The sequence below is a fragment of the Peromyscus californicus genome, unplaced genomic scaffold (genome assembly GCF_007827085.1).
Source record: "Peromyscus californicus insignis strain IS unplaced genomic scaffold, ASM782708v3 Scaffold_16__1_contigs__length_79575227, whole genome shotgun sequence".
Taxonomy (NCBI): domain Eukaryota; kingdom Metazoa; phylum Chordata; class Mammalia; order Rodentia; family Cricetidae; genus Peromyscus; species Peromyscus californicus.
This window is the reverse complement of record NW_026294458.1, coordinates 7,348,100-7,362,306: the sequence shown is the minus strand read 5'-3', so window position 1 is coordinate 7,362,306 and position 14,207 is coordinate 7,348,100. Positions and strand designations below refer to the sequence as shown.

General features: G+C 54.9%; 1 protein-coding gene across 4 annotated transcripts; it reads right to left on the bottom strand.

Moving 5' to 3' along the window:
* Positions 1-6: 6 nt before the first annotated feature.
* Positions 7-13,695, bottom strand: Prodh (proline dehydrogenase 1). Of its 4 annotated transcripts, none has more exons than XM_052740226.1 (11): positions 13,411-13,695; positions 9,678-9,886; positions 6,726-6,760; positions 6,071-6,220; positions 5,155-5,219; positions 4,872-5,012; positions 4,433-4,512; positions 3,633-3,714; positions 2,240-2,332; positions 1,849-1,995; positions 7-768 (listed from the first exon to the last, which is right to left on the bottom strand). In XM_052740226.1, the coding sequence occupies exons 1-11, from the start codon at positions 13,678-13,680 to the stop codon at positions 589-591; spliced, it is 1,452 nt and encodes a 483-aa protein (XP_052596186.1). In that variant the 5' UTR covers positions 13,681-13,695; the 3' UTR covers positions 7-588. The 4 variants fall into 4 exon arrangements, with proteins under 4 accessions (XP_052596186.1, XP_052596187.1, XP_052596189.1 ...); XM_052740227.1 differs by having other exon boundaries at positions 4,872-4,988; XM_052740229.1 differs by lacking the exon at positions 13,411-13,695 and adding an exon at positions 12,616-13,298.
* Between the last annotated feature and the right edge of the window lie 512 nt (positions 13,696-14,207).

Here is a 14,207-nt window from a genome sequence, read left to right as displayed (position 1 = left end):
CAGAACTGAAGGCACAGCTAGCCTAGATCATTCTCCATAACGTCCAGAACAACTGCACAAGAGACCCCAGTCAGAAGCGGCAGAAAGAGCGGGTGTGCCACCGTCCCGGACTGCCATGCTGAGCTGCAAAGCTGACAGGTTGAGCCTGCCACGTGGGGCAAGCCAGGCACCTAGGATGGATCTCTTTCTCCTTACCCCCTCCCCTCTCTCATCCAGGCATGACTTTGAACTACTGATCTTCCCTGCTTCCTCCTCCCAAGTGCTGGGATTAAAGGTGTCCACAATCAATCAGGCCTGGTTTATGTGGTGCTGGGGTTCAAACCCAGGGCTTCAGGCATGTTAGGCAAGCACCCTGCTACATGAGCTGAATCAGTTGTTTCAAGTGTCAGCAGAAGCCAACTGGGGGGCACAGAGGCCAGTACTTACTTATCCATATTCAAAAGAGGAAAAATCTGATGTTTTGGAAAAATGGTGACAGTAGCAGAAATAGCACCTTTGCCCTCCGGAAACTGGCTCTGCCTGAATGGGGCCATCACACTCGGGGCCAAGGTTCTCTTGCATCGTTCCAAGAAGGCACAGAAGGCCCTCTCACCTGTGGTACATGGCATTGGTGGACTCGTATGTCGGGTTGATGGGGTCCTCATAGCCGATCTCCACAGCCCTGGCACGCTCTTGGGCCATGTATGCACCACGCACCAGCTTGGCCCCAAAACACCAGCCCTCACGGCGAGCCAGTTCCAAATCCATGGTCACATTGTCATAGGCATCCTGCAAGGCCAAGCTCAAAAGTCACAGGGAGCCCCACTGGTCAGAGCACCGGGACTGCCTGCTTCATGTGTCTCAGCTTAAAGCGCCCAGGCCAGCCAGGGGTTACCTGAGGGACGCGCCCCTCAAAGGATCTGGGAGACAGATGTGGATGAAGCTGGGCCTCCAACCTCCAACCCCAAGGAAAGGTGACGGACAGTGGGGCCATCTAAGCCTCCTCTGTGTAGCCTGAGATGGCTCTTGTGGGTGCCAACCCAGATGCCTGGAGTTACCGTGTATTTCAGAGTCACCCTGGCCAGTTAGGAGCAAATTGCCACCTTTCTGGGACTGCCCCCATACACACTATGTCCTCTTGGTGCCCAGCAACTTAGGAACCTCAGGCTGCTGGGCTCGACTTGGGGTTTTTCTGGGCTCCCAGGTCTACTTCAGCCCTGTCAATCTTCCAGGGGAGTCTGGTGATTTTTTTCAGATTCTTAAGAGGGTCCTGTGCTAATAATGGCAGTCAGCTATGAGTCTTCCGAGGAGCGCAGGAACATCCTTGTCCTCTGTCCTCATGCACTTTTATTTGCATTTTGTGTTAGTAACTGTGGGAAGGTGGTCTGCAGGGCACCATCATGCACATGTGGAAATCAAGGGAAACTTAGAAACTGGCTCTCTCCAGTCACCATGGATCTAGGGTTCAAACTCAGGTTGGCAGGCTTGCAGAGCAAGCGTTTTCATTGAGTCATCTTGCCAGACCACACATACACTCTTGACTGGGTCCTGGACAGGGTCCCAGGTAGTCTTGTTTCCTCCTTTGCAACTGGCACCAACCCAACCTCTCCTGCAAGCCCAGATGTGGCCACTGGGCAGGGCCTGTTTCCTACACAGCTGAACTCAGCCTAGGGTTAGCCGCCTGCGCATTCCTTTACCTCTGCTGCTCTGGCCTCTGCACAAAGCAGGGCCAATCAGATACTGCATGGCGCCATAGAAAGGCAGGTCCCTGCGAGGTGGTGGGTCACACCGCCTGAGAGGGTCTCAGCACCGCAGTCAGACACTGGAAACAGGCAGGGAGATGGGGAGGCAGGAGGTGAATGGCTGTACCTTGAGGTAGCACTGGAATGTGTTGAAGATGAGCGGCCTATCCACATTGAACCTCCGCTGCATCTCCAGGGTCAGGCGGCTGATGGCCGGCTGGAAGTAGCTCTGCTCAGCATCTATCATCAGCCGCACACCTGAATCTCTGGCTTTCTGAGAGGCACATAAGGAGGAAGAATCTATGGTTGAAGGTTGGTGATGCCTTCCCTCTGCTCAGGTGCTGGGGCCCCTAATGCTCTGTATCCCCCACCACTACCACACACACACACTGGTAGGGCTGCTCACATCCATCCTCCCCATCCTCCCCTACACTGCCCCCCCCCCATGCACACATAGGGAGTTGATCACACCTTGGCCAGCATGTCCATCTTCCCCCATTACACACAGCTGCTCACACCTTGGCCAGCACGTCCATCCTCTGTAGCATCCTCTTCATCTGCTGCTCCTCCTCCTCGGTGAAACGTGACAGCAGGGGCACTAGCTGGCCTGTCTGAGAGTTACAGCAGAAGTCAGGTCACTGTAGGCCACAATGCTCCACCTGAGGCGAGTCACATTGGAGCAATGCTGTCTTCTGCCCACCCTTCTGCCCTGTCAGGGACCAGAGTACCTCTCAGTACCTTGCCTTAAACCAGTTAGATACAATGACAAAATGGCCCAAACTGAGAGCCAGCCCACTCACTGTCCTACGTGAGGAAACCTGTGCCTGTGTAAGCCACACCAGGCCTAGGCCTGTATCCCCAGGAGTTTATTTCTATGGCTCCCTTCAATCCTGAGATCAGTAGGGAACCATGCAAAAAAAAAAGGCAGAGGAAGAGAACCTTGACCCCAGTCAACCAGAAGGCTCCATGGGGATAGAAAAGTCTCGAGAGGAGGAGCCATTGGCTATGGGTTACTACTAACTTGCCACCTGGGACCAAAATGTGGCTTTCAAGGAGCCGAACAGGTCATTGGTGGACTGGTGAGAACTGGCAGGATGCACCAGAAACTCCAGGCAGCACAGGTCTGCCCCTCCTCCTGCAGCCCCAGCCCAGGATGCTCCTGCAATGCTAATAAGCCATCCATTCACTGATGCCAGCAGCACACTGAGTACAAACAGCATGTGCCAAAGTCTGTCGGTGACCTTGGAGCGGAGACGTCATGAACACGCTGCACCCTGAGGTTCCAGGACAGTGGCTCAAAGTTTGGGGTGGGCCCTCAGTCTCAGGGGCTGGGAACACAACAGAAGAAACACCTGCAGGTCCCTTGGCTGCTACTGCCGTTCCTCCTTCAGAACCCAGAGCAGGGGTGTTCCACACAACACTTTCCCCCTGAATTCAGGCCACACTAGCAACTCACTTTGCCACGCTGAACTTGGCGTGACTTCTAAGGCCAGGCTGCAAAAGTCAATGCAGCTTCTGCCTGGCCTTCATCTCAGGGGACACTCACTCTGGGAACCCAGCCACCATGTTTGGAAGAAAGCCCAGGTGGCAATCAGCACCACCTTCCACACGTGTGCAGGGTACCTCCATGACCTGGCCCTGCCTGCCACCCTCTGACTATAAGTGACTAGGAGACCCCAGATGAGAGCTACCCAGCTGGACCCTGCTCAGCCCTAAAGACTTGTGGGGACCCCACACACAAGACTAGGTGGGCTGGGGAAGACCTTCTCAAGACACCCATCCTCTCCTTGTGTGTAGAGGTCCACTGAGCACTGTGGACACTGGGTTTGTCTTTGTGGTAGGGTGAGAAAGAATGGCACCTCAATCACAGTGAGTCCCCTGGGTGGGCAGACACATGGAACTGGGGGATACCTGCACATTGGGAACCACCAGGTGCTTGGAGAGCTGGGTCCTGCTGTCAATAAGGCTGTTCCAGTTCAGCAAGTCCACAGTGCTGAGGGATGAGGTACATCAGCAGAGCAAGCAGCCAGAAATTCTGGGTCCAACCACCTGGCTTTACTCCCAAGTACTAGGGTTGTTTGGGGGTCTGACACACACCAGCCCATTCCTCAAATGACTACTTCCAAACTCAGTCTTCACAAAGCCCACCCCAGTGTTTGATTTTAAAAACTAAATACTTCTCTCGATTTAAAAAAATTAAAACCAAATCATGACCATTTTTCCAATGTGTCAGTATCAGTAAAAACACAAAGTATACAGAGAATTCCACAGCCAGGTCAGGCTTAAGAGCCAACAGTGTAAGGCTAGGCAGGATGCAGATGTCACTTCAGGGGACTGGAGATGCCAATGGGCAGGGCTAGCCAAGGCCACCTGAGAGCCAGTAGCTCTACCTCAAGCCAGCATTCTGACTTGACTTGGAACTCCTGGTGACATTAGTCCCAGCCTCTGTCCCTAAGGATGGGACATGAGGTGCTACTTCACCCGCCAGTGTGGCTCTTAGGAAGATGCTCTGGGACCAGGGTTGTTTTCTAAGAGTCTTGTGCCCATGCTGCCTGTCCCCCAGGATGCCCAGCTCACTATCAGTTCCTGTCAGTAGTACCCCTGACACTGTCATTCCCATGGCTCATCCTTTCCTGGAAGGTGACCAGGAATAGAAGCCACTGGGGCTCAGCTGAGGCCATGACTGTACCGGGGTGGATGTCGGCTCTTACCCAGACACTCCCAGCGTCTCTGGTGTGAACCACCCCTCGATCTCAGCCCTGGACGCGATGCCCATCTTTGCGATGCTTTCCTTGAGAATGGAGAAGGTAGAGTCAGGTGGCGTCTCTCGCAGTCCATTAACACCCATCCCCACCACGACTCCGAGAGTGTCACATCATCTGTGATAACAGGACTCATTTCAGGGTCATTTCTGTTCCTGGTGGCTGTGGTACCTTTTCCATCTTTGCCGTTTCCCACGTCAGCTACCTGCTGAGCCAACCCCCTACCCCCACAGCCATACACTTTGTCGACAATGGAGCCGTCCAGAGTTCCTACCACACACTGTTCCCCCGCTTCTCCCCGCTACTGCCCCGGCTACACCTCCAAACATCTCCAAGACCCCACCTTAGACCACTGTACAGTTCCAGGGGAAGGGGAAGGGCTGCTCACCTGGAGTACCACCACCTCCAGCTTCGTGTCTACAGCAGCACGCCCAGACTGTCCCTGCTCTGCAGCCATTTGATGAAAGAACCGTCTCCACCTGGTCAGCACATCTGAGAACTGCAGCTGCCAGTGCAGATGTGAGCCCCACTGCAGCAAGTGCCCAGCTCTTCCATCCAGTCCTGGGGCCACCTCTGTAGCCCCAGATCGCAGCTACCAATCTGAGCCTCTCCGTGCACCTAGCAGCCCCAGGGTCTCAAAGCCTCTGCAGATCCAATGCGCCACCACTTACCAGAAACTGTGGTCTCCCCAGTGCAGTGAGCTTAATGGCTGAGAAACCACCGTCACTGGCTCCACCTGTCAGAAGCCAAAGGAAGAACTGTGAGTGTCTCCAAGGAGACGGATGACTGAGTCAGAGAGACCAAGTACACCTTGCAGTTCCCTGGCCTTTAAAACTAGCCCCGTAGCCAGCTCCCACCCATAGTGAGACCTAGTCCCCCAAATGCCCTTGCCCATGGCTGCTCCAAGGACCGTGCGACAGAGGTGGGGAGGGCTGATGAAACAGCCTTTGAACTGCAAGAAGACACCAGGCAAAGAAGCCCAAGAGATCTGTACTGCCGGCGGCCTCCTTGGCTGTTTCTTCCTTACGCCTTCAGTACTGTAGGCCATCCATGTATGGGCCACAGAGCACAGAAATGCCAAGTGGAACAGGGGCTGCACAGAACCCCAGGGAGAACAGCCAGAGGACAAGCGGATGCTTCTCACCAAAATGCCAAGACGCCAGAGTGCCATGATTACACAGGCCACCCTGGTCCGTGAGGTAACTGCTTACTAGTGTTACACCCTGTGGAGTGCAATGCATTTAAAGGTGTGGGGTCCACTACCACACGAGCAGGACCCCTGGGACCCTAGGACTCAATGGCCCCATGGCTTAACTGGCCTTCCCATCCCCAATCCTCTTATAACGAGGAGGAGCTGCAGTCACAGAGGCTGGGTCATCAGCTCCCAGATCTGACCCTCAACCTGAGGGGTGGGGATTCCGGAACTCAGTGTCAGGACACCATATGCAGGGGCAGGCCCAGGGGCAGGAACGTGCACAGGAACATGGGCTTGTCAGGGGGTCCCCCAGGAGCTGTCAGGACCCTTCACTGCAGCCCTGACCTCCTGCGCAAGGCTCTGCTGAGCAGCTAGCGAAGCTGGGACCCCACCTGAGGCCTCGATGGTTTGCAGTAAACTCTCCATGTAGTTGTCACACTTGGCTTCATTGGCATAGAAGTAGGTCCGGGCACAGATGAGCCCATCTCGGCGGTCTCCAAAGGCAGGGTGGACCTGATATCGCTTCTCCCTCTTATTTGTGCCTGGGAAGGTAGAGACATGGCCTTTTTAGAGATGCCATCCTGGTTCAGAACTTCTTCTTCAATGTCCCGCCCACCCCAGCATAGCCCAACATCCCAGAGCTGCAGCCCTCCAGACGGGCTCCAAACGGGCCTTGCTGAGCAGCCTGAAGCTGCCCTCCTGATAGCCCGAATTCCTCTGCCACTTGGGTCCCCCGCCTAAAGCTTGTGATGCAGCAGATCAGGCCAGGAAAGGAGCAAAGCCTCCGTGGCAAAGGCTTGGACGGTGGCCTGCTGAAGGCCAAGGTGACTGAGCCTTCCTAGAACTGTTAAAAATACCAGGAGCCTGTATCCCACTAGGAGCCCTCAGGTGGGTCGGGTACAGAGCCAGGACCATAGCTCTGGCCACAGGATGCAGTCTCTGGCTTTGTCTCCTGCCCAAAGGGCCGGCCCAGGCCAGAAGCCCAGGTGTTTCCTGGGCCACCAGACTGTGCACTGGTGTGAGGAGAGTACCCGTTCCTAAACTCACCACTGCTGTCTCTCTCTGCGTCAGAAGTGCATGACCTGCAGGACAGAGGAGGAGGCAAAGGTCAGGTCACCAGGAGGCAGCTGAGCCTCGGACTAGACCATGAACCTGATGGAAGACTGACTCAAGGAAACAGACCAACTTGAGTTAATCCAGTCCTTCCTCAGGCCTGGCATGACCACCTGGGCCAGAGAGAGGATGCCCAGGCTGCCTGTGGGTAGATCCTTCTTTTTTTTTTTTTTTTTTTTTTTTTTTTTTTTTTTTGGTTTTTCAAGACAGGGTTTCTCTGTGTAGCTTTGCGCCTTTCCTGGAACTCGCTTTGTAGCCCAGGCTGGCCTCAAACTCACAGAGATCCGCCTGGCTCTGCCTCCCGAGTGCTGGGATTAAAGGCGTGCACCACCACCGCCCGGCCGGGTAGAGCCTTCTTTACTGATGAGGCCAGGCAAGGAGAGGAATAGGGGCCACCCTGTACAGGGGCTCCTCCATTCCAGCAACAATGCCCCTTGCTCTGGCCTGCACCCCTAACATCTATGGTCTCCAGATAGAGTCCCACACACCCCGGCTACTCCCACCCTATGGCCCCAGTCTCTACTACGACGCTTAGGCTTATTTTCCAAATAGCGACCAGAAATTTTCTTAGAAGATGTAAATGAGACCTTAATATCACCTCATTGGAAACCTCCCCGGTCCCCATCACACTCGGGGACATCAAGTCCTCCACAGGGCAGGGTGCCGAGGCACATCGCAGGGCAGAACACTGCTTCTTCCCTAGCACTCTTCAGCAGGTCTTCCATCAGTGAGCCTTATCCATCAAGGAACCTCACTGTGACTCGAGCAAATCTGGGCCACCAAGACGTGCCGAGAAGTCTTGTCCTGGGCCCTCCTCTCAAGTCCCAGGACCCTTATTCAGACGTTTTGAGTCAGAAACTATGGGGGGGGGGGGCAGGCCATGTCCTTGGGTGTCTGGGGCTCCCCACAAGCCCCTCAGCCCACCAGGCCACAGCCCAGGGGACAGAAGTTAGGCAGACAGCTACTGCTCCATCTACCCCATGCTGACAAGATGTAACAAGAAAGAGGGTGAAATGTCATTTGTAACAGTGTTCTGAGTCTGTAATGAGGAAGCAGACAGTCCCCATGCATCACCTTCCCTCAGAGACAGACAGCCAAGGTCCCCGGAGGATATGGGTTCCCTAAGAGCAGTGTAGGTCAACCAGACAAAAGTCCCCAGGGCTATCAGTGCAGGCAGGCAGGCGCAGGGATTCCCCAGCAGAAACACTGTCAAGGAAGCAGACTTGGCTGCTCAGTGACCCCTGATGGGAGGTTGGTTACATACCCCACAGCCCAGAGTTTAGATGGTCTGGTCTCCACGCTTTCTGTGCCTTTTTCCATTGGCTAGGGACAGGCCTCATCTCTGGGTCTGTAGGGCTGCTCACTTCTGGTCAGGTACAACCAGTGGGCCCTGTAAGCTCTTTTCCCTGCCCGGAGGCAGCATGTGGACATGGCCAGCCTCCCTGTTACAGACTCAGAACACTGTCAGAGTGGCATTTCACCCTCTTGTTAGTACTTTGAAGGCACAGACACCAGCAGCAGACCTGGACCCACATCCCCACCACTTGTTGGCCCTGGAGGGTGGGCACTGTTAGGTCAGGAAAGGTCTATTTCTGATGTCCCGGAGCCCAAGCAAAGCTCCCGTGGGACAGGCAGCCATGACAAGCTCATCAGTCAATGGGCATGCACAGACAGGCAGGGAGGGCGGGCCTACCACCCAATCTCACAGCAAGGCCGCTTGGGTGAGAGCACTCAGTGCTCACTCTATCTAGGCCGAGGCCGTGGAATCCATTTAGTTATTCAACAGCAGCCTTAGTAAAGGCCTGCAGCCAAATCCTGAGGTTCACAGGGGATGCAGGGGCTGGGTCACCCCGCCTACAGAATGGCCAATCACTAAGCCGGGGCTGGGCTCCCAGGCTGAGGCCAGGCTCGGACATTCTGTTCTCTGGGCCAGCAGCCTCATATGACTGCCTTTCCCCAGCCCCTCCTGCTAGCCACCTGGGGAGGAGCAGGGTAGAGTCAACGGCCTGACAAGGCCCATCCTGAGCTTCACACGTGTGGAACCCCTGCAGCCAGAGACCTAGGACCCAAAACCCAAGCAAGGGCCTGTTAGGGAGGGTACAGGCCTCCAGAGTCAGCTGCCACCCCAGGGGCAGAATAAGGCCACTCTGTCCTGCTGCCAAGGGGGCAGTCTGTGAGCTGTGCTTTCTACTCATGGCCTGGGGAAAGTCCCTGAGGCAAGTTGGTGCCAGCAGGATACTCCAAGCTGCCTGTCACACCACACTGCTGCCTGCTACATCCTGCTGACCATGAGTGTCTGGCTAGGCCCAGTCTGCAAAGCTCTACACCCTGCAGGCACAGCCATCTGCAGATTAGGAAACTATTTGAGGACTAGTTGGAACCTGCAGGTCCAGTCAGTGAGTCGGGAATCCTTGGAAAGAGAGATTGTAGACTGTAGCAGAGCAGGAAGCCGGGCACCACCAAATGTTCCTGTGAATGGCTAAGTCTCAGCCTTAGAGGCCACACACTTACACCACTCTGCCCTTGCAAGTTGCAAAGGCAATCTGAATTTTAAATAGTTTTGTATCACAAAATATAGTTCTTGTCCTGATAGTTTTCAACCACTCAAAATGTAAAACTACAGCCTCAGTACTATGTGATGAGCTGGACATGCCAAGGGCCAGTTTGCAGATCTATCGCTCAGCCCTCTTCTGGTACAGGCTCACAAAAGCACAGCGCTCTGGTCTGCAGGAAAGAAGAACTCTAGCTAGGCACAGCCCATGAGGGCTGCTGGCAATCAGGCCAAAGGCTCTCCAAGTCTTGGCCACCACCTAGCTGAGGCCCCCATAGCCTGGTGCACCTCAGGGTTACATCTGTGCCTTATAACACCAGAAAGACAGGCCTTACTCCATCTCCTTGCGCTCTGCCTCCTCAGGGCTCAGATCTTCCTCCAATCCATAGTCCAGTATGGAGCCAACACCGAAGGCTTTGTTGTGCCGGATCAGAGGCCTGATAGACTCCTGGTCCTCGCCAGCCACAAAATGGCCATAGACGGTCATCTTCATTAGTCTGTCGAACATCCTCTGCCCCAGAAGCTTCCTGGCAACATGGAACAACTGAAAGGCAAAGGGAAGCAGCTGTCTGGCCATCTGTCTGGCCATCCTGGCAAGACCGCTGCTGACGACTCCCGTTTCACCCCAGTGCCACACTGTGCGTGGTTGTGTTGTGTTGTTTGTTTGTTTGTTTTGTTTTTCGAGACAGAGTTTCTCCGTGTAGTTTTGGTGCCTGTCCTGGATCTCGCGCTGTAGACCAAGCTGGCCCCCAATTCACCAAAATCCACCTCGTTCTGCCTCCCGAGTGCTGGAATTAAAGGCATGCGCCACCTCCGCCTGGCCCTGTCCGTGCTTTATAGAGACCACTTGAAGCAGTCCTGATCCAGGGCAGCATGGGAGAGGCTGTGCCACTTCTCAAGCTGCTGGCTCTATGAAACTCTGAGCACATTGTTCCCTTAAGGACTCTGCCCCAAGGGGGCTGGCTCATGGAGTACCCCAGGACACCAAGGTTGCCTGATCACCCCTTGGTGGGGAACAGTAGATCCAGCCAATCTCCGGTTGGCATTTCTGCAACATTTAGTGGTCTTGGGGGGGCGGTACAGAGGTAACTCTCTAGAATGATCTCTCGCATGATGATTTGTTCTCTTGTTCTAACCCATCAGAACAGGGCTTGGTGTGAGGCCCTCAAACAGCTGCTGAGCAGTGGCTACACACAAAATTCAAATGTCTGGAGAGAGGTCTGTCTGTCTACAAGACACCATGAAATGGGAGTCCACTCCACAGTCTCATCCAGGGCTGACCAGCTATGCTGACAGATGTGCCCCCACTAAGATAGCTGCATGCAACCAGCCACTTTTTCTCTGTCATATTTCACTCCATCTCACATTACTGTAAGCATTCCTTAAGCCTGAGGGGAAAGGGGGAAGGAAGCAGACAAGAGAGATGCCAAAGGGGAAGAAGCAACAAGGTCACTCCTCACATAGCTAAGGCAGAGACAGTATTGTGGACAGGGATGAGGGATATTTGCTAACCTAGAGTTAGGAAAGAGGGTGCTCCACAAGGCAAGAAGGTGAAGTGGGGAGCACGGGGAAGAGCTCTGGCAGTAAGGAGTGGTGACAAGCAGGCCCCAGGTGCTCAGAAGCAACCCCACACATACACACTGTAGAAACCCGTGTCTACTCCTGCCCACCCAACTCAGCTCCAAGAAAGGAAACGCCTGGGGTTCCCCAAGCCCCATGGACAATGAACCCCATTCTATGTGGGGAGCTCACTCTTAGTCTAAACATTCACAAGTCAAACACCTTCCCTATCAGGCCCTGCCACTCTATGATGGACTCCTTGGAGACGCCACTAGACAGCACCTCATGCAGTTCGTTCAGGACCTGGGATGACTTCTGCATTGTTCTTTTATCAAGAGTTATAATCTCTGATTTAAACAAAAAAAATCCTGACACACTTCCCATGGGAGGCGGTAGATGAGGGAATGGCCACCTATGACAATCACATGCTTTCTCACCCTGGTCACTGGGAATGGTGGATACACATACACACACACACACACACACACACACACACACACACACACACACTAAACATTAAAGCAAAAAAATGGACAGCCCCTGAGGAAGCACACCCGTGTGTCCTTGGGCTCCCGTACATGCATGTGCGCTCATACACACAAAGAAAAGTCTCAAACGATGTCCAGGAAATGACGACAGTAAAACCAACTCCCTCCTCTGGCCCCAGAGAGTCATCACAGTTTGCACCCAATCTCTTCAGCTTAGGCTCACAGTCAAAAAGTGATAGCCTGCCAGGGGTGGTGGCACAAGCCTTTAATCCCAGCACTCGGGAGGCAGAGGCAGGTGGATCTCTGTGAGTTCGAGGCCAGCCTGGTCTACAGAGCGAGTTCCAGGACAGCCAGGGCTACACAGAGAAACCCTGTCTTGATGTCAAATAGGCTGCTTCATGGTCCCCAACAAGGCTCCAAACCCAGGCAGCATTCCAATCTCAGTTCCTTAGTCCACGGCTCCTCGGAACAAGTCTGGTTGCCCACTACCCCAGCTAGAGCCTCACAGCTGCAAGGCCTGGGTCGACTGTCCTCTCTCCCAGAGAGGCTCCCAGGGTACAGGATAGACAGGTGGAGCCTGGGTGAGGGTGGGGTTTGCTGCTTCCTCCAGGAAGCCATAGCACATCCCTGAGCTCTACCCAGCACTACCCAGAGCAGGCTCCAGAGAGCCAGAGGAGATGGCATGCCCTCCTCCTGGTCACCCACAGTACCCTGATTGGCATAGAGGTGCAGGACTCACCCGCCTTAGAACCAACCCTCAGGCCCCCAAGGACGCTACTGGGTAACTGGGGAGCTGGTAGTGAATCTAGGGGAAGCACAAACCACTGCTCATCCTGTCTCCAAAGCAAAAGCAGTCACCTATTGCTACCTGAGGAGATGGTCCAGTTCCTGCTCTGCACAGAGACCCGGTAGTTAACCACTGTAAGTCATTCTTGCCCAGCTTGCTCCCCCCCCCCCCCCCGCTCCCCCCCAGCTGCCTGCTACTTGCTGAGACTTCACAAAATCCTTGACACTTGATTCCCCCCAGCTGGGGCTCCTTTTCCTGTGTTCCCAGCTCTCCTACCGGGCGTTATTTCCGCACATCATGGCCCTGCCCACCATTACTGCTCCACAAACATACCTGGCTCCCACACTTTGTTTTACCCCCAGGCTCCAACGCTTACAATGCCGTTCTTCCAAGGGATCCCGACAGCACTTCAATTCCATCTTGTGGGGTGTGACTTACCTCCTACCTGCTGTGGCCTCAGCTAAGTGCAGCTCCAGCTCCTCCAGTCTCGCCGGAGAAGTCACTTCCAGATCTGTATCCTTGCAAATATCACCGGGTCACCTTCAGATAACTAACTTACACTAACATTTCAAGACCGGCTGAAGCGGTATTCTGCTTTCCACAAAGGCCCTCACATTTCTCAAAGTTACCATGTTGCAGTTTAAAGTTGCATGTTTCCTAGTCTCTGAGAACCTCCAGCTTCTACACTGCATTCCAGTTTGTGCCGGGTAGAGATGAGTTACCCTTCGGCCAGTAATCAGAGCACTTGGGAGGCGGAGGCAGAAGGATCAGAAGTTTCTGAATCTAGGCTCTTCGACTGTATTTACAATAAATTTAAACATAAGAAACAAAACGTTGGGAGTTTGTCCCATTTCCCAAAACTTTTCGGAGTAGCTGTGTTTGGGAGCGGCTGGTCACACTGGTGGAATTCTGGGGTCCTAGCCTAGATAAGCCCTTCAAGCTGGACAAACCTGGGAGCTGCATGGAGGATAGCAGACTTATCACGGGTGACGGATGCATTCCTACACACCGTACATAGTTTAAACACTATCGGCCCTTCTTCCTAATTGGTAGTGACTGCAAGTAGGAAACTTCACGAAGTCCGGCAGCACGCAGGAAACCGCCCTCTTTCTTGCCTGCCCAGCTTCAGGCCATGCTTGAGTGGCTCTGCCTGACACTTCCGAACTCGGTAACCCGCTGGCCGCGCCGATGTCCCCGCGCGGCTCCTGCCCACCTGGCCACCCACCCGCGCACCTGTTCGTGGTGCGCCAGCAGCACCCGCGACGCACACAGGCGCAGCACTAGCAGGTTGCGCACCAGTTCCCAGCTCCTCCGACTGCGGTACGCCTCTTGCGTGTTGCTGAAGTCGACGACGGGCACGGGCCGCCGCACAGCCTCGGCTGCTCCCCATGCTCGCACAGCCCCTGGGCTCGCGGCGGGCTGCTCACCGGCCTGCGGCTCTGTTGAGAGACTGGCAACACGTGGTGCCGCCGAGCGCAGCAGGAATACGCGCCTCAGAGCCATGGCGGAGCCAACACGCGCGCCCAGGAGGCTTAAGTACGCTCGGCCAGCCACGCCCCTGAGGCCACGCCCCATTCCCGGAAGCCCCACCCACCACCCAGTGGCTCGGCTCCCATTTTAAGAAGCTTTGTCCGGCTCCGCAACCCCCTCCATCTCCCCTGGAGTCCTTCCCTGGCGTCCTAGTTTGGCGTGCTTCCCGTGGCTGACCACGCCTCCCCAGGCCGCAAACACTCCTCCTCCTGAGCCCACCCCCAGTTCTACCCCCAAGACCCCGCCCCTTGGGAAACCGGGACGTTTAGCTCTGGGATTTTCCTGTCCCTAGGCTGGCCAGGTGGGTCCAGAGTCCACTGGTCAGTGCCATGACACCCTGGCACACCCGGATCCTCCGTTCCCAAGCAGCGGGGACTCACAGCTCAGGCCTGGCCTGAAGAATTCTGTCCCAGAAGGTGGTCCTTTCCCACCACTGCACCCTGCCTAAAATGCTGTCTTAAGAGCTGCCCTTTCCTGGTTTTTTTGTTTGTTTGTTTGTT

Excerpts from the sequence above, each read along its gene's own strand:
- Prodh (XM_052740226.1), bottom strand. The coding sequence starts at position 13,680 with ATGGCTCTGAGGCGCGTATTCCTGCTGCGCTCGGCGGCACCACGTGTT. Across the intron at positions 6,761-9,677 it reads GCAGAGCGCAAGGAGATGGA|GTCATGCACTTCTGACGCAG; the intron begins GTAAGGCCTGTC and ends TCTGTCCTGCAG. Across the intron at positions 4,513-4,871 it reads TGGAGGTGGTGGTACTCCAG|GAAAGCATCGCAAAGATGGG; the intron begins GTGAGCAGCCCT and ends TCCATTCTCAAG.